The 25,279-nt window shown below is 37.9% G+C and overlaps 1 protein-coding gene across 3 annotated transcripts in view; it reads left to right on the forward strand.

The window, feature by feature from the left end:
• The window catches only part of ROBO1 (roundabout guidance receptor 1), a 745,923-nt gene that overhangs the window by 351,900 nt on the left and 368,744 nt on the right, over positions 1-25,279 (forward strand). For all 3 annotated transcript variants that reach the window (XM_074901499.1, XM_074901485.1, XM_074901493.1), the window contains exon 3: positions 9,547-9,630. In XM_074901499.1, the coding sequence (XP_074757600.1) occupies positions 9,547-9,630 (84 nt within the window). The remainder of the gene's footprint in view (positions 1-9,546; positions 9,631-25,279) is intronic.

The raw sequence follows: 25,279 nt of genomic DNA on the forward strand, positions 1-25,279 counted from the left end.
CTACCAACACACAAACTGAAGTTTTGGATAAGGTTATGTCTTATTGGGCAGTTTATTTCAAAGATCTGGTTGGTTTTTGAACATAGATATGTGATTTGGTCCATCTTCGCCATCTTGATAGTCTTATCCATCAAAATTTTGATGTGGCTGTTTTTGTTATTTACACTGGCATTGTTCTCATCATATCTGTGTAGTTTATAACATATCATTTTTCAGTGTTCGTACTTTATTGCTTTGGGCTCTGTGCTTCCAGTTAGAGCTCTAATTATTTCAGGAGTTCCCATGGATCTATTGAAGGTCCTATTTTGTTTCAAAATTACTGCCTCTAGCTAGTAATTCCCATGCTCAATGTACACAATATTACAAATTGACAATATCTAGAGAAATCTGTAGATCCTTGTAAACCCAAGTGCCCCTTGCTGTGTCGTAGGACTTCTTATCTGGTATTAATTTTGCAGAGCTGAATTCTGACAAGATAAAAGAATTATTGATTGTTCTCCTCCTCGGCTATTTCATTTCATTGTCATTCTATTTTATCTGGAGTTCGAGTTCATAAACTTGGAGTAATTTTTGACCCTGTGCTTTCTTTTGAGGCTGACATTAATCACACTGAGAAATGAGATTCCCTGCTGGAAGATGCTAAAGAACCGCTATGAACTATTAAATTAACTTACCACTATTTTATGAATCTTTCCTGGTTTAGAGTGAGAATTAAGTTGATTGGGACATATGTGTATGTTTCATTATGAGCTGGATAGTAATTGCTAATTCTTTATTTGTGGCTCTTTCTCCCATTTCCCTGAAGTATTCACAGCTGTGCTAACAGAACCCTGCATACAGTCAATGGGAGCATTTTGCTGCTTTAACAAGAAAGGACTTCAGCCTAATATCAAATTTTCCAGGCAAATGCTTACATGCTCCATCATTTGTTTTCTTAAGGATATGATTTTGAGCAGCAAGTAGTCAGCTCAGGTAAACAAAAAAAAGGAGGAACACCTGTTGTATAGCTTCTCTTTTCTCCAAGGGACAAACTTAAAAACCTCCTTTGTAGAATGCTTTTGATTACGCTGCACAAAAGCTCTTAGGAAGAGCTTTACAGAAAGAACCCCTGTGATCTAATAACAAAAGACAAAAACTTCCCTGAAGTACTTACCTCTACTTAGTATGAATAAAAGAAAACATTCTTTAGATTAGAAAAAAAAAAAAAAAAAAAGTTGTGTTTCGAGTGAGTATTGTTTGATATCTACAGATGATTCACTGTCTTGGAAAGTGAATAGGAAAGGGAATTCTGGACAGACTCAATCTACTACTACTTTGCATGGATGTGTATTTGTGATTTGATGATGCCTGTAGCTTGCTGTGTATTTATTCTTGTAGAGCTGTACTGATTGACATGGTATGTTTTCCAACTCCATGCCTTTTTACAAGTCAGCTTGAATATTAGTTTACCTTGCAATTCACCTTTTCATTTAGCTTCAGAATCATCCCTGTACATTACTTACTATAAAGTACTTTCCTGTTAGACCACAAAGATTTTAATTGTAAACGAAGACAGTAAAAACCTTTTTTTTTTTTTTTTTTTTTTTTTTTAATCCTTGAATCACCCCATAGGATAGAGCATCATCAGGTATTTGCTTTGTGCAGAAGACAGGTTAAATAGAATGTGGTGTCTTTAGGTATAAAACAAATAGGACCTTCAGAGCCTGTCCTGTCTGTTGGCTTCTCTGTCATAGACAAAGGGCTGGGACCGTGAAAGGTAAAAAGGAAGGGAAAGCACAGAAGAGCAACAACCAGACACATTTCCTCTGAGAAATCTATATGCTAAGGGTATCAGTAATCACACTGTGGCTGAAGTCATTGTTGGGAAGTAGAGAACATGTGTTGGCAACAGCAAAAAGGTTCAAAATGCTGTCCTTCTCAAAGGAGGTGGGAGGGGAACCAAACCAGGACAGCTAGAAAGGTAGCTAGGAGTGTCTCCTGAAAAAAAGGAGCTGGGATTCTTGCGATATCAGAGAGATTTTCTTGCTTATATAGCACTTTTAATAGGCTTGCTTAGTGTTCCCAAGTATTCCCTTGCTGGACAGTGTATTAGTGCCAGTATGTCCATTCTTTCTATAGACAGGAATACATTAATTTAATATTATTCTTTGTGCCGAGCTATGTAGATAAACTAGTAAAATGCAAATGACACAGCTCTGTTGCAGATATATCTTTGACAACTCAGAAGATGACTTTGCATATACAGAAAAGCAAGGGAATGAGAAGGCTTTCTCAGCTCCTGAATTGTGTACATCTCCTTCAATGTTAAATTTTATGATAGTTTTAATTTCAAATCATATGACTGGAAGGCTGTTTGGGTTGGCTTTTTGAATTTTTTCCTGCATTTTCGTTGTTTGTCTGCAATAGGCATTAATGAGGGAAATTCATAACCTATTCTAAGTTCACGAGTCAGCTGAATAAAATAATGGGTAATTAAGCATGGTGAGTTTCTTGCTGTGTTCCCATTCTACAGTAAAGAGAAAATGAACCCAGTTCTTTGCTACTATTTTGAGGGCAGCTACTTGTAAAGCAGCTGCATAATTCAGCCTCAAAACAACCTTATGGGGCCAAAGTCACAGAAGCAGCAGCTCCAGGGGTTAATTCCTGGAGGACTGGGTGTAGTCTCATAGAGCTGATTACAGTGGTTAGGAGATTATTTCAAGAAGTCCAGAGGAGCTGGAGGATTGCATGGGAAGCTTGTATAACCAGTTCTTTAAGTATACATGGTGCTAGTTACTATTATTCAAATGTCTAGTTCCCACAGTAATCAGAACTCTCTTGAGAAACATGTAAGCTTACTTGGAAGAAAACAAAACAAGAGCGTCTCTAACGGAGAGTAAATTTCTTAAAGTAAGGTCAAATTCAGAGCTTGGAGTAAAAAGAAAAAACAAACTATTGATATGAAGAAATGTATGGCAAATAGGTCTTATGCATATGCCATATTGAACACAGTCAAGATGACTGGTGAGCACTTCAGAATAAGTAATTTATTTCTGTATTTTCTGGAGAAAGTTTGTTTGTTGCCTTAGAGAAGAAAATTCTGATATAAATCTGGTTGTCCCTCCTTAGAAAATAGCTTCTTATCCTAATTAATCATAGTGCCTTATACAGGCTAGTGATGGGCCTCTTACCTATGCCTGCAACTAAAGCAGCTGGGGCCACCACCTGTTAACTCATTTCCAGCACCATTTAATTAGTCTGAATGGCTGTTACCTTTGGGTTTATCTGGCAGGGAAAGAAATGGGAGCAGATGCAGACAGGAGAACCCTACAAGAGATGGCCAGAGAAGTGCAAGGGAGAGCTAGGAGGTCACAGTGTGGGGGGAACTGGAGAGGGAACAATAGACAGGTTTGGGAGCATCAAAATCTTACAGTGCATGTTTACATGCTCTCTGCTAAATACCAAGTTTTGAGAATTTAAGTGCTCGGTCAGAAATGACACTATGTAATTATATATGTATGGCTTCCTGCATGACTGATCCCACATAAGACTTCGGCTTTAGAATTCAAAAGCAAGTGATGCAGATTAAAAAAACCCAAACCACCAAACTAACAATCATAGTTATGCTACTCTGTAAGATATTTGCTGCATCTGTCTTAAAGTTGCTAACACCTATGTTTACTACCTGCTTCCTAAATAAATAAGATAGAAGCAAAGAGGTTGTTTACCAGGACCATAAAGATGCAGAGAGGTTGTTTACTGCTTTTGCATAACTAGAAGTCCTCATTTACTTTTTACTGAGTCAAAGACTTATTGACTGAATCAAGAAAATGAAGGGAAGGAAAGGTGTTTAAATAGCATCCGCTAGTAAAGTTGTGTCAGGATTTCAGTCATATACACTGTTCTTTGAGGACAACCAAAAAAAAAAAGATGCTTAAACCATTAAATAAAAGCTGTATTCTTCCTTGGTTTAGAAAAATCTGTTTCTAATCTAATACTTTTACACCACAAAGTATTCTGTTCTCGTCAGAAAATTCTCTCTTGTGCATAATGAACAACATTTCTGTACCTGTGCATAAGTGTACATTGTATTTTTAGAATCACATATTGAATTGCTAGAATTATTAATAAATATTATTGATATTTAATATTACTTAATATTTAATTTTACCAATAAGTATTAAACTATTAATAAAAAGCATCCTTATGAATTTATTTGTTATTTACTTGTGCCAGATCCTCAGATTAAAGCCATTATGTGAGAACAATTCTTGCCTCTTCCCCTTAGCTTAAACCTTTCTTAACTTTTAAGATGAGGCAGCTGAGCAGTGTAAACTTTTAATGAAGAACTTCTTAATTACTTGTGAAGACTCTTAGCTGATGAAAATGGTCATAACTCCCTAGTTATCCAATTTAAACAAGATAGCTGGCTGAATGTGAATGAGAAAGTTGCTCTCTTAAGTCTTATGAAAACTAATAGAATATTTCCTTTCAGATAGTATGAAACATTGGTAAGGATATTCTCCAGATTAATCAGCCATGCAAGTGTTTACCAAGATGTGATAGTCTAAGGGTGGCCTAATTATTTTCAGTTCTACACATAGCTTGAAGTTTTTCCTTTTTGTTACAGGTCTGAAGAATAGCTCTACATTCTCAAAAGCTTGTCTGTATTTTTCTAAATAAACATACAATTTTAGATAGTAATTCCCTCTACAAAAGTTAGTTCTCAAAGATATATAAAGTTAATGGTAGTTCTCCCTTGGTTACTATCCTTACCTGTACTCTGCTGGCATAAAATATTTTGTCATTATGAATAACCAAATGAAGAAATAGAATTAAATCACATATCCCTTAAGACATATTATAGTGTATTTCTACTGTAACTCCAAGGAAAACCTAGAATAAATCAAAAAAGTAAAAAAAAAAAAGAGGCTACTAATTTAGTTCTTCATCTTAGGTTGTGATTTGATGCGGTCACAGTAGCTTTTCTTTTCTTATGTCTCTTCCTGAATTCCTCTAGATCACTAGAAAGGAATCAATGGGAATTGATCCAATTTGTAGAACACAATTCCAATATTGATAGTAGTTTATATTCATTTGCTTCACCCTAATATTTTATTAATGTTCATTTGCAAAATGCTGTTCATGCTGTTTCCTCCCAATTTTGTACCCCCAAGCTGCTGCTGATAATGAAAGTCAGAGAAACATAAGAAGAAATAATGAAGTTATATATTTTGGAATTGAATATGGCAACAGATGCTATTTTTGTAGTCAGACATTTTTCAGTAGATGGCTTTAATTTCAGATAAAAAGTGACCAGTGTAGAAACTCAGATACATGACATTCCTACAGTAGTAAGAAGTTTTGTCTGTTAAGGCCTTCAGGAGTATGGGCCAGGGCATCAATACTGAATCATTTGGGGACTTTTAAGAATGCGTTGTCAATAAAACATGTCATACAGACATACCTCCCTGGTACAAAAGAAGCAATAACTGATGGCATCACTTTCTGTTACCAGTGGGGAAAAAAAATCACTGGTGACTTTTCTGTGAATAGCAGAGCCATGGTTAAAAGCATGTTTGATACAGTTTTGGGGGTTAGGATTGCACAAAGCACTTGAATATAAGCAGCTGTGAAAATAAATGTGTTTCTCTGGTTTGAGGTGTTGTAGGAGCTGAGACAATGAATAACAATAGTAAATATTAAGTGTTTGTCCTGTTCATTTTGAAGTTAAAGATAGGTAAATTAAAGGATGAATGGTGTTTAGTAGCTCCTGCTGTAGTTCAATAAAATGGAGTAACTTAGAGATTTCCGTGAAAATTTAATTGGAAAAGGCTCCCCACATTCACATAAGCCCTTGGTGCTATCCAACTGCCACTAGACAACCTAAACTTGTTCTGAACTTGTATGATTAAGCCAAATTCTCTTGCTGCTTTGAAGGTGTGGTCTGTGCTTGGGCTGCGCTGGCTAAACCTGAAACTGTTCCACCAAAAAGCTAGACCACACAGTACTGGTAAACTTAGCACTCTTCTATCAAATCAAAATAGATGTTTGCTGTTACATTTTTTTAATGACTTCAGGTACTCGCCCAATTTAATAAATGGTGGCTCTGGAAATGACTGTAGAAAGAAGGAACAAGGCAATTTTCGTCATGATAAGGGGGTTCCCGCTCTCAAATGCTTCTGTGAAAGAAAAGTGTAGTAGCAATTGATAAGGGGTGGCTTGCTCCTTTTTTTTTTCTCTCTCTCAAAGCTTCACTTCAACGTTTGGTGTTTTTTAAAGTGTAAGTTTTATTTAACTGAAAATAGGCTTTTCTGAGCAGCTAGCATATGAGAGACCTTGGTTTATATTCCTCCTACCTGATAACAGTAATTCAACAGTAATTCAACCAAGATGTTCAACCTTACTGGAGAGCTGCTTTAAGGGACTTCTCTCTCTGTCAGTTCTGTGAAACCTGTTACAGAATGATTATGGCATTTCTCTGAGGGATGAGGCACCAAGTTCAGCCTCCACTTTCACTCAGACTGAGCTGTAAATTTTTCATACATCAGGTGAATTGTTCCAGGTTACATAATTCATTCCCTTCACTTTTTTTTGGCACAGTCACTAGTTCAAAAAATGTAATGATGTAAAATCATTCATTATGTTTAACAAACCCAAGTGGAAAATTGCCTTATCCTACAGCATGGTTGTCATAAGACATTACGTCTTAACATTCAGGCCCTTTACCACCCATTCAAGAGTGCCTTCACAGCAGTCTCATGGTGAAATATGCCATTTAAGTCAATAGTACTTATTTCTTTTAACTTTCAACAGGGACTCCCAAGCAAAGGCAAAGCTGGATCTTGTGACAGAGCTGAAATTAAATTCAGCCCAGTCCAGGGGGCCACAGCCTGAAATAGGACTTGGGCACAGACTCACCGTTCAGTGAAATGGGTAGAATTCACTCACAGCAAGAACTGAACTTCAGCGATCATCATTAATGAAAGTTATTTCAAGCCAGAGACCATAATTTAACGCTAGTTGAATACTATGTTTGGTATCAGGTGGAAAAGTAGAACTTCTCAAAGAATGAGTGAATAATGTCTTTGTGGTTTTGGACTGTAACAAGTGCATTGTCACTAACAGATATCACGTAACTACCACTAGTGTTATAAAGAGACTAATCCCCTCATTTCTGTCAGGAGGGATTGAAGCCAAGATTTTCATGCCTGTATGGCTGCAAGTAGTTGCAGCCTAGTTTTTAAAGCTGCTGCTCTCATGTCCTGTTGGCTGTATTGAGTGCACAGCATTTCTGAAATGGAGACTGCTCCTGTTTAAACTCCTTAGTGAGCCTCACTAAAGGGTATTAGCATTGGTTGTTTTGTGAGGTGTTACAAGGAGGGTGGCCCATTGCTGGGAATGCCATGTCTGAGGGAGTATCTTAGGTAAAAAAGATAAGTTCATTATGCAATTATATTTTGCACATGATGCCAGACATTACACTGAAACGTGGAACACTCCAGTAGCTTTCACTGCATCTTCTTCCTTCTTCATCATTTTGAGTAGTGTGTGGTTAAATCTCCTAGAAGGCAATCAGTTTTTCAAAATTATGATCAGCAGGTTCATTGCTTGAAATGTTGTTCTGAACTTTCTGTAGTCAATTATAAATATTTGCCCTAAAAAAAAGTAGGCACAGCCTCTGTCTTTTAATTTAATAAAAAGTCCTGTCCTTCTGTCCTTTACTGCTGTAATTTAAAACTCTGACCCAATCAACCCTTGAATGCAAATAAGTGAGCAATCTGGAGAAGCAGAATGTTGATCCAGTCACTCTACAGCCATTTCAGAGCAGATTTTAAAGATGTACATGATGTTGGCCGTTAGTGAGCCAGCAAAGATGAATGGACCAATAAATGAACATATTTCACTTTTTTCATCTGCCAAGATGAAACACCATCTTGGTGTTTGGTTGTTTTTTGTTGTTTGGTCTTTTCTTAATTTGTACAACAGTATTTTAAAGGGCATGCTACCAATTCTTTAACTGGCATTTTTAAATAAATCTTTTTTCCAGTAAGTCCCCTTAAGTTAATTGGTCTTGAGGATTTTGGTTTTCTTTTTGGTTTTGAAATTTTTGTAATTCATTAAAAAGATTTCAATTTGTAAGGATGCTGTCTCTACAAGTTTGTTAAAAAAAAAAGGGGGGGGGGGAAGGAGAATGTGAATGTTTGTCATCACATTTTAAAAATTAGATTGACTGAGCTAGCAAAATTAAGCATCCAGAAAAAATATCCACTTATGTTTTTTTTTCTAGTTTAATTTCATACATAGTTGCTTTTGGTGTTTTGTGAAACTTCAGAATGATTTTTAGCCGCATGTCCATTTTATTGAAAAGGAATGGTTACTTTCAGTTGTTATAGAAGTCCAGAATATGTCTGTGTGTGAAGGAGCAAAACATATAGTTCATATTCAGGGCCTTTACAATGATTAATAAATTATCTGACACCTGTCAACAGGAAAAAGAAATAAGCAGCCTATTGTTGTGGTAGTGATATTCTTGCAAAGAGATTTGCTTCTTGCAGTTTTTTCAAAACAAAATATGAATATTTCTTTTTAGGTTTTATCTGTGGGACAGTACACTATCAAAAGTAAATTAAAAATAGAATTTAAGTTGAAAAAACAGTTTTGCATTAAGCTATATAGACAAGAGTAAAAAGATCTGGTGATATTGACAAGAAATTCCTTTGGGTTGTGCTGTTTTGTTTTCAGAGCCACTGGGATTTTTATTTTATTTTTCGCTTTGAATTATTTAGTTCATTATTATGAGTTATCTTCACAGTGCTTTGTGGTGTTTTGATCAGCAATTTATCTTGGGGTCTTAAAGCACGTGTTCATTTATGTGTTTAGCTGGCCAGCTGCCTTGCTTTTTTTTTTTTTTTTTTTTTTCCCCTTCTTCCATGACATTAAAATTGAGTGTTTCCTTGCAAGCATCTTTCAAGTCAAAAAATGCATCTTACTCGTTATGATGCTAAACTGTTGCCTTTTCGTAGAGGGGCTCTACTCCTATCCCCTGCTCCATCTTCCAGAAGAGGTAGAGCAGCCCCCCCCCGGGCTTGCCAAGACACAGTCGTCCCTCCTCCTCCCCACAAAGAGGTGAAGTCCCCCGAGACTGTAATTGCCAGGAGATGAAGCGATGATGGGGAGTGATCACAGTCAATAGCTTTGATTAACAATAAGGTGGAAAATTAGCAATGCTAGCAGCTCCCCTGCCTTCCCATCCCCATATGCTCGCCACAGCCAGCGCTGGCTGGTTGGCAGGGTGGCCACCGCGCCTGGTGGGCTGCAGAGCGAGGCGTGGAGTGGGCAGAGAGGGACAAGAGGCAGCGTTTTGGGGACCCCGGGCAATGCTCCCGGACACCTTTCACTGGGCACCACCATGCAGGCGGGGGAAGGACAAAGTGTGCCGTGTGTTGGCACTGTGGCTCTGGCTGTCATGTGTGGATTTAATTGTGTCTGGACGTGTTGTGATCGAAATGGCAACTACTGTTACTCCTGTGACCCCATCAGCAGCTCTGGTGTTGTTTCCGACAGACTCCGACGACCTAGAGAGGGGGAACGACAGCGGGACACCACTCCCCACCTCTGATAATGGTGACAATTCGCTGGGCTACACAGGTAGAGTGCATCTTTCCAAAATATTCCTGACTGCCTGCTTCTGATACTTTCCACCTACATCTGCCATTACCACCTGTACATGGTTTCTTAATCATCTTTGCCAACTGGCTATCTTTCACCATCACCCTCGAAGTTCAACATTGTTAGTACTGTTGGGAAATATTGTTTTGCCTTTTAACTAACCAAGATTACTGTCTTTTTGTGTGTGTTAATACATTTCAATTACTTAAATGTTTAAAGTAATTTTCTGTTGTTGAAACACTGCACACATTATTTTCCTTCGAACTGCATATATTACTGCATGAGGCAATATATCATCTCAGAGAAGTTTTTCCAAACACCAAAGGCAAGGAATTTTCCATATGTTTATTTTGTTGGGTTTTTTGGCTTTTTTTTTTCTTTGTTTCTGTTAAAAACAAAATTAAAAATATAATGCAGCAGGGATTAAAAAAAAATCCAAATGAAACTAAAGTGTGATTGGAGAAGAATCTGTTTCATTGACTTATGCTTTGCATAAACTAGAGAAACGTGTCTCTAGGTCAAATAAGAAAAGCCACGGACAAGCAGCACCATACGGTGTGTTGCAGCAGTGATCTCGGAGGGACCCGATTCTGTAACTCCTGTGCACACTGAAGTGATACCCAGCTCCAGAAGTAACGCTACCAACCATAGCCTGGGCTCAGCTACAGAGTCCCTGAGTCTAGGGTTTTCATGAGCTACTCGTGGTCCAGTACAGTGGATCTAAATAAACAGATCTAAATAACTTTTAGGTTGTAAAGGTAAGTGTTAATTTTTCTGGTGGTAGCAACATTTGGGAAGGGAAGGGGGGAGAATGGTTTGGACATTTAACAGGAAGATGTTCTTTAAATACTTTCTTGATAGGTTACTAGTGCTACTACTGCTCACATTGTGTAAAACTGCATGCATTCAAGTTATTCACAAGTGTGTGAATCAAATATTCGTAACTGAGACAGTCTTATAGGATACAAGAAGAGGAGAGGCAGGTGTAACAGGGAGGGATTAATTTCTTGTCCATTCATAAAACTTCAACTCTGTTATACACCACTTAGAATGATTGCAGCTTTCATCGCCTACCCCTCACAATCATCCCTGCATGTGGTTTAAAACTTTGACACATAATTTTATTCCAATTTAAAATATTTTTTTTTTTAAATAGGTAAAAAAGCAAAGCAATATAAATTTCCCCTCAGTCAAGAATATAGATGCCTGCTTAGTGTGAACCCTGCTGCATGTGGATTATTTAGACTTTTCTACCTTCTGAATATTCCAATTGATTTTTTTTTTCTAAATTTTGAACCTCTGCTCTGAGTTTGGCACTTCTGTTCTCTCTGATGCATATGGGACCATCATACTGAGAAAATGAAAATTAATATAGCTCAAAGAATGCTGTTTTGAACTTACTGTAAGTTAGATTTTTGCTTTTAGCAAACAGGTCTGGGAATGGTGATCCTTGGGTCTTGTGTTTAAACAGCCACTAATTGACTTGGGACCATGAGTTGGACTCTATTAATAATAAAGTTGCTTCATTTTACCTAGAGAGGAGCAACCGGTTCCCCTCCAACCCTCTCACCCCTCCCTGGCCTGGGGTTGGTGCCTGACAGGCAGATTCTCGTGACAGCCTCACATCTGCCCTCAGAGGTGGGAGAGGGGGCCCTGCACATGCCCTCCATAAGGCCCCTCAGCTACAAGAGTAGTGGGGGTGAGAATTCAGGGGGAAACACCATCACCTTTTCCTGCTGGTGTGTTTTGGAGAGAGGCTGGAGGCTTGGTGCAGGACCTCCCATGGCAAGTGTGCCGGGTGGGTGATGGCAGGCAGAGGGTGCAAGGGCTGCAGGCAGTGCTGCTCCTCAGCGGACAGTATTTAAGGCATACGAGGCAGTGTTTAAGACAGTAGCTCCCCTCTGAGCGTGGGGATGTGGGATGGCACAGACCCTTCTGCATCTGCCCACTATGAGGACCCTTGGGTATCATGGCGCACACGTGCATCTGGGCCAAGGACAGGCCTCTGTGGGGTATTGCAGGTGTTTCACCCGCCTCCCAGAGACCAGTGGGGTCATTTGGGAGGTCTGACAAAATCAAACCCTGGTCTAGTTCCCCAGAGGCTCCGGATCTTAACTCCAGGCTGTTATTTTAATAGGTGTTTTCCAAGCAAGCAGAGAAGTCAGGATCAAGTTAGAAGCAAACACAAGCTGAACCAAAAATGAAAACTGAGAAGATGGCTGGTTTTATTTAGTTGGATTTTTTTCTGCCACTATTTGAATGAGCACTGAATGAAGGAAAGACCAAGTTTTTCATGTTTAAAGATGTAATGATTCAGTATTTTTTCTCCACTATGTAACAGTAATCAGTAGCACTATGTGTATACCTTGGTTTATATGGAAAAGCCCTGAGGTAGTTATTAAAATTAGTCCAGCAGGTTTCTATAGTAATCAGTAAGGATTTTTAAAAATAACATGAACTGTAATACAATCTTATAGGTAAAGTTACAATTTTTTTTCTAATTTATGGGCCCATTTATGGGGGCCTAATATGGAGTTCCTGGATTTTACAGAAGTATTCTTAGATTGTTTTTTATTATCTCTTACCTATAGAATTCCATTCTCCAAAAGAAAACCATTCCAGAAGCTTGTTTGTACTGAAAATTCTCTGATTCATTCCTAAAATCACTTAGATAAAGTCTAGGATGTCTGGATCCATGGGCAAAAAAATCAGTAGTTTATTTTTTAATCCTGTGTTTATCTTCAGGTGGTGTACGAGTAGACAAAACCAAGCAAGCTAATAACTGCTGTCATACAGTAGGATCATAGGTTTTTACCCATACTAAGAGCATTAATGCATATGTAGGACACATCTTCCTTTCAGTTCCATAGAAGTTTAGCTGCAAGGTAAATAAGCAAAGCATTTGCTAGTGTGGGAAGTTCCAGGGTTAAAGATGATATTTTTTTCCTACATATTTTTCTTTCCATATATTTTTTTCAGGATTAATATATGCAGCTGTTTCATACTGTTCTTAAGTGGAGGTACATGACTCCTAGAGGGTGTTTCAGTGTGTTCTCTCCTAAAATCCACTTTCAATCTATTCCATTAGATTCTGTTGTCTCCACTGTGGATGTGAACACTTGCCCTGAGAAGTAACTTCATACCAAACAGGAAACACATCGGTTTCAGGGGGGAGAGAGGAGTTGCTAGCCCAAGATACTTCAGATAAAGATTCAACTTGTTATATTTTATGAGATACTGCTATTATGGGAAAATGATGAACTTGTATTTGACTTTTCATGATCCTTAGTATGTTACAGGACCAGACTAGATTTTTTTAATTTCCCTAATCAGTATATTAATGTGTTAACCAATAGATTGTTGCACTCATCAGGTTTTTATTATGAAAATAATTATTATTAGCTATTAACTGTAGACCCAAATGGAGAGGCTGTATACACATCTATATTAAAGATGATCACTTTTGAAAAGTATTTGTAATGTAAATAAATAGGGGCTGGATAAATAACAAATCAAAAAAGGAGGTTCAGTTGCTGAGGATTGTTCCAGATGCATGACACTGATGTTAGACTGAAGGAACTAATAGGAAGGTTTTCTCTTTCATATTTGATATGAGAGAAAAGTTAAGAATAAAAAACATCTAAAAGTTGATGTGACCACGTAGGTAGCATATTAAAGATTCTAGATATATCTGAATTGATTCAGCAAAGGATTTAAGGTTAAACCCCCCCCCAAACTTTTAACTATAACTCTGTCAGTTTAAAGAAATGAGTGAGGAAGATTACCTTGCCTACATCTTCACAGAAGACCAGTTCTACTCAGTCAAGGCCAGATTGGAAAATAATAGCATAGTTAAGATGTGTAATAGTAAAAATTTAAATTACTATTTTAACTATGTGCATAAAGAACAGGCCAGATCACAGTGACATCCAATAGGATAAAAGCATATGATTTAGATAGTTTGTGTTGTATGTAATTTGCCCTAGGGAAGACATCAAAAGTAGTTTTCTGATATGCTCTATACCTATGCCTGTTTCCCTTTCTACAGACTTTAAGGGAACTTTAGATGACTAACAGTGATGTAGATACCTAAAAATGATTTCAAGTAATCCCACCTCTCCATCAGTTTGGATCAAAGTTCTAAAAGCAGAAACAGGTGATAGGAGTGTGCACCAGAGAACAGTAATTAAATGTTTTCTGATCACCAAAAGAAGGCAGGGGAAGGGAAGATTCATGTAGGAATTCAGTTCTTTGTCAAGTTTAGACTGTGGAGATGTCAAAGACTATTGTTTGGACAGTTATTTTGGAGTGCAAAGAACCCCTTAGGTTATCCATATTATTTTTTTCATTAAAGCCCTGAAGATAAATACAGGACAAACAGAAAAGGAAGGGAAGTGAGGAAAAAGATCTAGGAGAGCTCCCACTGTATATCAGAGGAGAAATATGGAAAATCATAGAATGGTTTGGGTTGGAAGGGACCTTAAAGGTCATCTAGTTCCAACCCCCCTGCCATGGGCAAGGACACCTTCCGCTACACCAGGTTGCAAATAAGATGTTGGAAGAACTCTGGAGATGGAGAATTTGGAGAAAAGTTAATAGAAGGGTGGACCTTAAACACCATCAGGAGTTCTAAGAGAAGAGTTTGTGGCTGGGGGTCAAATGGAGCAGATTATGTGCTGAATAATGTCCCCTAGTGCCCAAGGAGCTTTAAGAGCTGCAACCCCGCAGCAGAGAGCAAGGAGTGAGGAAACCTGACAAAGAGCATAGTTTTAGTCAAGACAATTTTATCCTACTGAACATACTTTTCTGTTTAATATTTACCTGTTAGAGCAGATTTTCAGGAAAATAGTAATTAGTATTTCTACATCAGATTTCGTATATGGTTTGCCAGCCTGATAAGTAAAGTGACTCTTCACTCTTAGCTCATGTGCTTTTTTTTTCCTCCCGAAAATAGTGCAAGGGCAGTAAGCATCAAGTATGAGCCTCAGTTATTTTCCACATAATCAGTGGCTGCAGAGTAATCTCTAAGATTGCATTGTGCTGTGTTGTTGAAGTGTGTGCATGCATTATAGTCCAGGAAGTAGCACATTTCCTGTTAAATCAACTGTGACATAAATATCGGGGATCATTTAACAGATCACAGAGTATTGCTTGTGTTATAGAGACCAGAATGATGGCTTGTTAAATTAACACTATATAGTCAAACATTTGCAGACAAGGATCACCACTCCTCGTTAAGTATATTCATGGCTTTTTAAGGGAATCTTTCCAAATAAACTTTTTCATTTATAGTTTTCTCAAAAAACTCTTCCAGGATGACTCTTCCACTCTTCCTGTGGTTCCTTCTTGTGACTCAAAGTTAACCTTCGATTCCCACCCCCCCAATTTTAATCATGAAATCATTGTGGTGGTGGTGTTCTGTATGACAAGGGATCCCATCCCTTTTTCTTTCATTACCTTTCTTTTTTACTACTATGTTCTTATGTAATCAGGAGAATTGTTCGTAGTGGATCACTACTTGTCCTGTGTCAAAAAAACCAAGGCTGCCTGTGGTATGCGTTTCAATAAATGAAGGGGAAATACCTCTTTGTTACATGTCTATTTCTGAGACATTTATTTTTCTATTCTAGTAATTTTATATGGGTTATTCTATGTATTATAGAGTGCTTGTTTTGAAAAGTGGTAGTTCTAAAAACACATTAAAGAAAACACTTCTAAGACTTTGACAACAGAAGTGGAAATCTACAGTAATATTTATCCTGTGAGAAAGGGAGTATTTTTCAGCCATTTCTTTTCTGACAGCTTAGTAGAGGTAGTAAATGCACATACATATTTTGTGGCTGAGAGGAAGCGGTGAGAGGAGAAAAAGCTATGATATACAACAGGATGGCGATAAGAACCTTGTAAAGAAATAGTTGCTCTTTGATTTGACATTCCTTCTAAATTATCATTTAAGGATTAGTTGGAAAGAATGAGCGATACTGGGAAAAAACACATGAAATAAAAGCAGAATTTGATTAATGGGATGCAGATAGTGGTGAATGAAGATGTAGAGTTTGGATATTTTGGGTTGTAATTTCAGATGTGAAGCAGGTAAGTAACGATATCTGAACAAAACAAAGATCTTGTTTTTGTCGAAGTATTCAAAGTAAGCTATCGGCATGTCTCATATTGCACTGAGTTCATCATGTCCAACAACCTGAAGAGAAAAACAAACACTTGTTCGCACTGCAGAACCAATAGATATCTAACAGAGCTGAATGAATCACTAGATTAGATAGCGGCAACATTAATTTAATTGTAGTTACAGAATCCTTATTGCTAGAGGTAATACACAGTAGAATTCAGCTTGACTTTTACATCTCAGGATACATGCAAAGCTAGCAGTTAAGACCATTTTCATAGTCTTTGTCTTTTTTTAAACTTGCCAACTGAGCAAGAGTGCTCTTGAGTCACTGGGAGAATGAACACAGAGCCCCATGATACCAGTTTTACAAAGTTACTTCTTAGAGTACATCTGCACTCTAAATCCAGGAACAGATGGATACTGTTACGCTTATTAAAGAAAAAAAAAAAAAAAAAGAAAAAATTCCCTGCTCTTGTCTGTCAGCAATCTCTGTTCCCCATGTCAACCTAAACTGCCAGAAAGGTCCTTTCAGTTCAGTGCTTCCCTTTGCAAGTGTTCTTCTGACACAGATACTGAGGATTTTATTTTTTTTTTTTAAATATGTATTACAATATAGATGTAAACATAGTACAAATCAATAGAATTGCCTGTAATGGTAGTGGTGTTCAGGCAATAATAATTTAATTAAAACATATAGTAGCAATATTGGAGCACAGATACTCCCACTCACATAAATCTTGCACTGACAGTTTTTATGAAAAAGTTTATAGAAAATCTCCTCTTCCAGTTATTTTGTTATACTTCAGGGTAGAGCTTTGATTTAAACAGGAATCACTGGCAATGTCCCATGTTTCTCGGCCACTTAAGTGAGTTTTCTGATAGGTTAATCAGTTTAAAATGACACCCCTCCCCACCCCACCAAAAAAAATCAAAACATTGTGTGAAGAATTTGTCTAATAATGACATCAGTAGCAGTGTATGCCCCTATATAACTGAGATACTAGGGATTGTTCTGAACAACTGCATCTCACGAAGATGAATTTGAGCTAGAGAAGGTGTAGGAAGGACTACTAAAATAATCAGAAAATAGAACACTTATTTTGACAGAGACCTTAATGAAAGGGAGATGTGATTGGCATTTGTTGCCAGCCTTATGTTCTGAGACAACACATAGGAAAAAAAAAAAAAATAGCTGCAGAGCACATTGACTATACAACTTTAAGAAATCCAGTTATTGGTAAATAGCCTATCTTCAAACATTGCTCAAAATGTGTGCTCTTGTAATGGGTGTTTCTAAGCTTTTACTCCTACATTACTAATTGGCAAAAGAATAAGCAGACATAAAATGGGCCCTAGTTAATTTAGGATAGAAATTTAGAATGTTTTACAGTAGCAGATTCTCGAGCAGTTTTCAGACAGGAGTTTGAAATCCCCTTTCCAAGATTTCCACTGTGATAGGCTATGATAGGCTATGCATGCTAGATTTGATTCCCCAGGATGAGCATATTAATTTTGAGTTCGTGTGTTCCTAATTATTCATGAGACAAGTAAAATCAAAACAAAAGGCGTTCACAGCATATTGTACTTTCTCTTTTCCATTTGGACTGTCACAGACAGGAACCCCTGGAGTTGATGAGAGGCTTTCTGCTGAGGGCCTGCTAGCAAGAGTAAAGACAGAGCAAATTACTCTCAGACACTGCTGACAGTTCAGTGAATTAAGTATGCAAAGCAATTTGTGAAGATGTTCAGAAGTGCAAATTTCTGCCAGTAGGTCAAAAGAGTATGAATTATCACAGGATGAGAAAGGTAAGAGGAGATCACTCCCCGTCTTCATCCGGCTAGTCTTTTGATTTAACCAGACAATTTGTTTTATTTAAAGAAGTAGGAAGTTAGTAATGCACATGGTCTCATTAAATGCATAGCAGTGAAATGCACTGTATAGATGACAGCATTCATTTATTGTGTCTAAAATAATGCAATTTCTTGAGTATTATAGGAAAAGAAGAACATTGAAAGGTAATGTCTTGTAATTCAGATATTAGCATCACTGGTCATTTTTCATAATAATTACTATATAGGAACATGGATTTACAGGATAATTCTGGTTGGAAGCAACCATTGGAGGTCTCTAGTCCAACCTCCTGCACAAGAGTCAGCTTGAGGGTCAGCTCTGAGGTCAGACCAAGCTGCTCAGGGCTTGTTCAGTCAGGTCTTCAAAACATCCAAGGATGGAGATGGCACAGCCTCTCTGGGCAACCCGTTTCACTGCTTGACTGTTATCATAGGGAAAAATTTTCTTCTTATATTCACTCTGAACCTCTTTTGTTTTGACTTATGCTTCTTGTCTCTCACCCTGCTACAGACCACTGTGAAGAGCATGTCTCCATCTGGTCAGTGACCTCCCTGTCGCTATGGGCAGGTCCCCCTGTAACTGCCTCTTCCCTGGGCCTAACAAGCCCTGGTCCCTCAGCCTCCCAGGCAAGTGCTCCAGCCCTCATCATCCTGATTGATCCTCTGTTGAATTCGTCCCAGTTTATCAATGTCTTTCTTGTACTGGGAGGCCCCAAACTGGATGCAGTACTCCAGATGAGTGCTGAGTAGAGGGAGATAATCCCTTTCCTTGATCTACCACCTATGCATTCATACAGCCCAGGATGCTCAGCAAGCATGCTGAGCTTGCTGCCAGCCCAGAGCCCCAGGGCCTTCTCAGCAGAGCTGCTCCCCAGCCTGGCAGTCCCCAGCCTGTGTGGAGTCAGGGGGTTCTTCCTTCCTTCCCACAGCAGGACTTTGCATTTGTCCTTGTTGAATTTCATTAGGTTCCTGTTGACCTATTCCTTCAGCCAGTCTGGCTCCCTCCAGGTGCCAACGGTGCTGTGGGGCGTGTGGGCTGGTTAGCCCAGTTTGGTTTTGCCTGCAAACATGATGAGTATGCCCTCCCTCACCTCCTCCAGGTCACTGATAAAGATCTTAAGCAGGCCAGGTCTCAAGACAGGCCTGGCAGTCCTTCTTGTTACTGTCCTCCAGGTAGGCTGCAGCCCATTAATCTTCTGAGATGTTTTTACTTATCTGATGTTTCACCCATCTAGACCATAATGTCTCTGCTTGGATACAGGAAAATTGTGAGAGACAGTGCTGAACCCAATACATGGGAATATAAAAAGAATAAAGAATCTATCAAATTAGGATTTACCATCAAAACTGATATCTCCTTTTAGCACTGTTTATAATTGCAACTCTTGTCCCAGCATCACAGCTTCATACATCAACACTGAATAAAAAAAAAAGAAAAAATCTATCAGAAGATCAGTTATTTTTATCACATCCTTCTGGAAATACTACCAGACATTTATTTCAGTGTTTTATGTGTGTGTGTGTGATTCTTGTACATTACTTATCCATAAACCGTAACAAGCTGAACCATCACCTACAAGCGTTCAAACATTGTAGAGAGCTTTTTAGAAGAAACTGTATTGATTTTTAGTGACACTTGTATAAAAAAGGAGGCATTTTTCTGTGGAACAATTTACATTTTACTGGACAATATATTACTCATAGGGTTTCTGTCCAATATTTCCTAAAATGCAGTGAAAAAATGCTACTAAAACTCACTGCTGCTTTCTTTATTGCAGAAAATCCTAAATTATTTTGCAGTCCTAAATACAGGGAAAACCCTAATTTTATTTATCAAACTATGAATATTATGAAAAAATCTCTTCCAAAGCTTCACTAGCTTTTTGACTAGGTTCTCTGCCTCTTCCTAGACTCTTCCTTTTCTTCCCATGAGAAGGTTCTTGTAAAGTAAAATGCAGTTGCTTCACTCTGTTTCCTTTGGGTTTTTTGTTCCCCCTAATTTATTGGTTAATTTCTGAATATCCAACAGGCAAAGAATAGTTGCAGTATGGCTAAACATGGAATGGGGTAACCAGCCCGCTCAAACATTCATGACTTATCTACTCAAAACCCACTGAAAAACAATATTCTGTACTTATTTCTGCCTAATCTTTAGCAGAATATATTTCTCTGTCTTGTTTCTGGGTTAGGGCACAGTGTTAGAAGTCAAACCAAACTCCTTTTCAGCAGATTTTAACTTTTGGATAGCAAAGTATCTTTTGCTTCATTTTGCTAAAAAACAAATGGATAATATTGCAGTCTTCACATCAAAGGGAATGGTGAACTTTGAACAAGAAGCACCAAAGAAAGGAAAAGGAAGGTGAAAGGATCATGAACTCACTGATGAAGTGATTACAATATTAGTGTTCTGGATTTCTTGCAAAACCTCAAATGGCAAATTTAGCATAAAAGTCTGGTGGGGAAGGAAGATGCCTGTTTCTCTGTAAAAAAACTACTGTGCAATGTTTAGGTATTATGTAGAGTTTAGAGACCATTTTTAATTAACAGCAAATATATCACAGGAGGCTGAAAATGGCTTGGGGCTTAATTTTTCCTACAAAATTGTAGCTGTTTAATTATACCTTCCAGACCTCCTTTCTTATACAATGGATAAAATAGAAAGAAAGTTTATTTGGGAAAGATACCATAGGAATTTGTGGGAATGGTGTGAATATTGTTGCACAATATGCACACAAATTGTTGTCAACATGATTTTCAGTTCTTGAGCACACAGTATCACCAATGGAATAACTGAAATTTTATGCAAAATTAATATGCATAAATATAGATACTCCTACTTCTGGGTTTATTATTAATTACTTAATAAAATTATATCCATAACATAATCAAAATAATCAAAGTATGCAACAAGAAGTTAAATAAAGCCTTTCTAAAAAAACCCACAACCTAGTAATTTAAAAACAGAGCTAACAGGCATCACACTTAACATTTTTTTCCCCACACATTTTCAGGGCTTTGCAAGAATGTATTGAAGATTTGGAGGGAAAAAAAAAAAATCTCCATAATCTCAGTGTTTTGATTTCAGATAGTCCCTGATGGAAGTTCTTCAAAATTTAAGGTCTTGTAAGGGTATACAAGCCAGACAAACAGCATAATCATCCCAAAGGAAAGGCTTTATAACGAAGTGAAGAACTTTCAGAGGAAATGTTTATTTAGGTGAAGGGGGTGTGCATCTTTTCTTGTAACACATTGCTAACAGCTGGGCAATCATAATCTAGGCTTCACTTCAGCATATCAACATAGCGAGCCTTTTTTTTAGCTTATTAAGAATAGACAATATTGAGTTAAATGTTCACTAAAGTTTGTAATAACAGGCAGGGATCTCATCATTGTATATAAATACCTAGAGAGAGTACAAAGAGAATGGAGCCAGGCTCTTTTCAGTGGTGCCCAGTGACAGGACCAAAGGCAATAAGCATAAACTCAAACACAGGTGGTTCCCTCTGAACATCAGAAAACACTTTTTCACTTTGAGGATGACTGAGCACTGGCACAGGCTGCCCAGGGAGGTTGTAGAATCTCCATTCTTGGAGATATTCGAAAGTCACCTGGACATAGTCTTGGGCAACCTGTTCTAGGTGGCTCTGCATGAGCAGGGGGACTGGACAAGATGATCTCCAGAGGTCACTACCAACCTCAACCAGTCTGTGATACTGTAATGTAAGAACTTTAACAACAACAACAAAAAAGCTTTGTTGATCTTAACGTACCTGAAGGTAACTATTTGCTTGGCCAAAAATCTTCCTTGAAAAACTAGTACTTACATGATGTGAGGAACAGCAATATTATTTGGCTGCCCTTAAACTCCAGCAGACACTTTATCTTTCCAGAAAAAGAAAAACCATCACTGAGATTGATGTTTGCTCTTTCTTCCCTGAGCACAACGTAGAGTTTTAAGCCCTATTGTTATTGACAGGAATGTGCTTTTGCCATACAAATGTGTTAGAATACACTTCTATTAAGTGCCTTATTAATTCATATATAAATTCAATGTAAGTTTATTATAAGCTTATTCAGGTGTATACACGAGTGTGTCAGGCTAGCTTGTCTCTGTGTTTTTGTGCTTGCTGACATGCTGAATATCCAAACCAAGACAGGTACAAATATTATCAAGAAAGTAGGGGCTCAGAGGAGAACAGAATAGAGAGGATAACTGTTGTTGTTTTTTTTTTTAAACCCACATGACTGAAAATAAAATACCCAAAAATAATATAGTTGGTGAGATCTCTTCCTTAATAGGTGTATAAAAGTTCTCTGAAGAGTGGATGAAGCTAGTTTTAAAATCTGAATAATTAATTCTTTTGTAATACCCAGATGGCATCTTTATGAATTTTCTACTTATTTGGTTGGAAAACATCCTTGTATAAAGGTGAAGGTCTTTTTGTAGTTGCAGATGCTCTTAAAATCTGCTGTCCAGAAGCAGAACCGAGATAAAGAAAAAGCGTCATGACACATTAATTTTGGCAGCCTATCAAAGTGGGACGACTGTATTTAGTCAGACAAGTGTATCAAAGGGATGCAGTTTGAAATGGCTGAGTTAGCATTCCTAAAACTGTGTCCCTGTGATAGGCTCTGTAGTGGTGCTGGCAGGGTAGCACAGTGTTAGAAAGGGTCGTACATTCATCAGGACACAGCTTGAACTGAATATAGTGAGAAATTATGATTCACTACAATCTTTAGCTGCCTGTATTAATTTCCCTCTAGCTATAACACATCTGCTCATGGTAAGACTGATCCAATGCCCATCCAACTACAGTCCACTGACTTGAGCAATGAATCCAATAAAAACTATTCATTGGAAGAATCCAAAAAATGACTAAAAACTGACTTAAGGGCATGAGTCCAACTAGAACAACATAGGATCTTAAGTCCTCTAGCTTTTGAAATGTAGTTTCCTTCTTTTTTTCTCCCAAGATAGTGGAGAGTCCAGTCCTTTGACATAGGGACCATTTCTTAATTATATTTTTTTGCTTGCTTATTTGTTTGTCTTTTCCAACAGGGATAAAGAACATACTTTCAGCAATAAGTTAGAGCACTCAAATAATAGAAAAATTAGATTTTAAATGTCATTTATCAGTATGGTTAAAGTTAAATTTGAAGTCTTTCTCTTGCAAGAAATTTTTTAAAGTAATAGATAAAAGTCTCTTCTGAATTTACTTTTCAGAATCTCAGAATCAGCGGGTTTTGTTTATCCTTTTACAAGATGAGATCATACGAATAAAAATTTATTCTGTATTCTTCTGAAACCACCTGATTCTAGCATATGCACACAGAGTACATAAGTCTGGGACTTGGATGATAATGAGCCTCTCGTGAAATAGCCTGTAGTTTGGAATAAAGTGGATATTCCATATAAGTGGAATATCTTTAGATAAGTGTGACATTGAAGTCAGTGGATGAAGCACTGCAAGTACCCACTGGCTGCTTGTTTTTTCTACCATAATGGAGCAACTGTGGAGAGTTATGAGATCCTAAGTGATTAGCCTGCCTTTTCCCTGCAGAAGGGCTCCTTATAAATGATTTAGTCAGTATTTCCGGCTGAGTCAGTGAGCTTGGATTCTTAGTGCCACTACAAGGGAGTCTGGGGATGAAAATGAGGACTGGAACAGTTTGAATGTTTCCTGTACTTTTCTGTATTCCAGTAGAAGTCCAATTAGAGAGTTGGTTATAAGGTACTGTGAGTCATGACATGACGCATATTGTATGCAGTCTTCTGCTTTATGGGTATTGGTATGTGTTTCTTTAAAAATTACACTGCAGATTTCGTGGTTAAAGAATTTCTTAACCAATAGGCTAGATGACTGCTTATCCTCAACTTTTATCCTGAGGCCTAAAGGGCCATAATCAGTTTTCATATACTCGTGTGCCCCCTTACTGTGTGTACTACTCTGGTTATAGAACAGGTCTTCTTTACATGTCTCTACCTACATAGAGCAGAAGAGGCGGGAAGGAGTGATGCACTGGGTTGTTTCCTTCTCATTCTCAAGCACCCACAAGCACACGTGCATTGCCACACCGGAGGCTCTAAGCTGAGAGATTCTGTATTTTTCGGTAGAGCCCCAGAACTGCTGCAGATAAGTGCCTAAGTCCTGGGCCTGTGCTTTTGCTCTCAATCGAGGGTCTTTATCCAATGTAAGGTAATGGGGGAGGGCTGGCACACCACAATTACTCTCTTTCTTTTCCTGCTGTTGGGCTGTCCAGTGCCCACTTCCGCTAGACTTCCCCAGGGTCCCTGCCAGCCGTTGTTCCTCTCTTTTTGCTTCTTCATTTTTCTTGGCTATACTTATCAAACCCAGATTCACAAGCAGCTGTGTTGGTACCTGTTTCCTGGGCTCTTAGATCATTATTAAGAACACACAGCCCTATAACGAACACATTGCCCAGAGAAGCTGTGGCTGCCCCCTCCCTGGCAGTGTTCCAGGCCAGGCTGGACGGGGCTTTGAGCAACCTGGTCTAGTGGAAGGTGTCCCTGCCCATGGCAGGGGGGTGGAACTAGATGATCTTTAAGGTCCCTTCCAACCCAAACCATTCTGTGATTCTATAAATCGGGACTGATGGACAAACCACAGCTCGACCTGCGTGATTTGTAAGGTTCAGTGCATACTGTTCAAAACAAAGCCTAAAGGAACTTTCTTTTTAATTAGTTAGAGATGACTGCTTCTTTACGTATACAAGAAACCTATCAAAACTCAAATATTTTAATAATATGCAAGCATCTTCTATTCCCGACAGAGTTAAATAACAACTGCATTTGAAAAAGTACTGACAATTATAGCTTCTTGTGTCCTTCCTTAGCACTGTTATTAATAACATCCACCTATGCTCTTGTTCTTATCTTCACAGTTTCTTTTATTGATAAAGTCCAATATTTTTTAAGCAAACCTGCAAGAGAGATAAATAGGAAAGTATTTATATAAGTCATATTAAAGGCTCCCAGGGTTCCACTGATGATTGTTGATTCCGTGTGAATAGACACCAAGGGTGTAAGTTTCCATATGATTGGTTTCTCACCTTTTCAAGATCTGAATAGCTTAAGGCTCACTAATTATAGTGGTTCTGGGACTACCTTAACAACAGTATGCATCAGAACATATTTTAGATGGTCAGCATAGAAGAAATAGGTCAGAGACCTCTGGGGATATCATGAAAAGGTTAGCAAACCTAGCAGCACACCTTGAGCACCAACCACTGAGGCTAATGAGACCTCATTTAAATAGTTTTTCAGAGAAGTAGAAACGATTAGATTCTTTGGGGAAATGAAATCTTACTCTGATGTTTTTATCATACATCTAGTAGTAGACCCTTTCCTCTATTTTATCTTCTCTACCTTTTTTTTTTTTCTTCTGTCAAGGATATTAAATTAATTGATTTACCTAAATTATGCTGCCATTAGGCACAGCAAACACTAGTTTCCTGGGACATTAATGAAAAAAATTTATCCACAGCTGATACTTATTCATTAAAAAGGAGTCTATTAATCTATCATATTAATATTAGCTCCTAAATAAAAACAAAACCATAGCTTATTTTGTTTTCCAAAACAATTCCTTGATTAGCATTCAGATAATAATCTGAGTAAAGACTTAGTAA

Source organism: Athene noctua, chromosome 1 (assembly GCF_965140245.1).
Source record: "Athene noctua chromosome 1, bAthNoc1.hap1.1, whole genome shotgun sequence".
In the NCBI taxonomy this organism is placed as follows: Eukaryota; Metazoa; Chordata; class Aves; order Strigiformes; family Strigidae; genus Athene; species Athene noctua.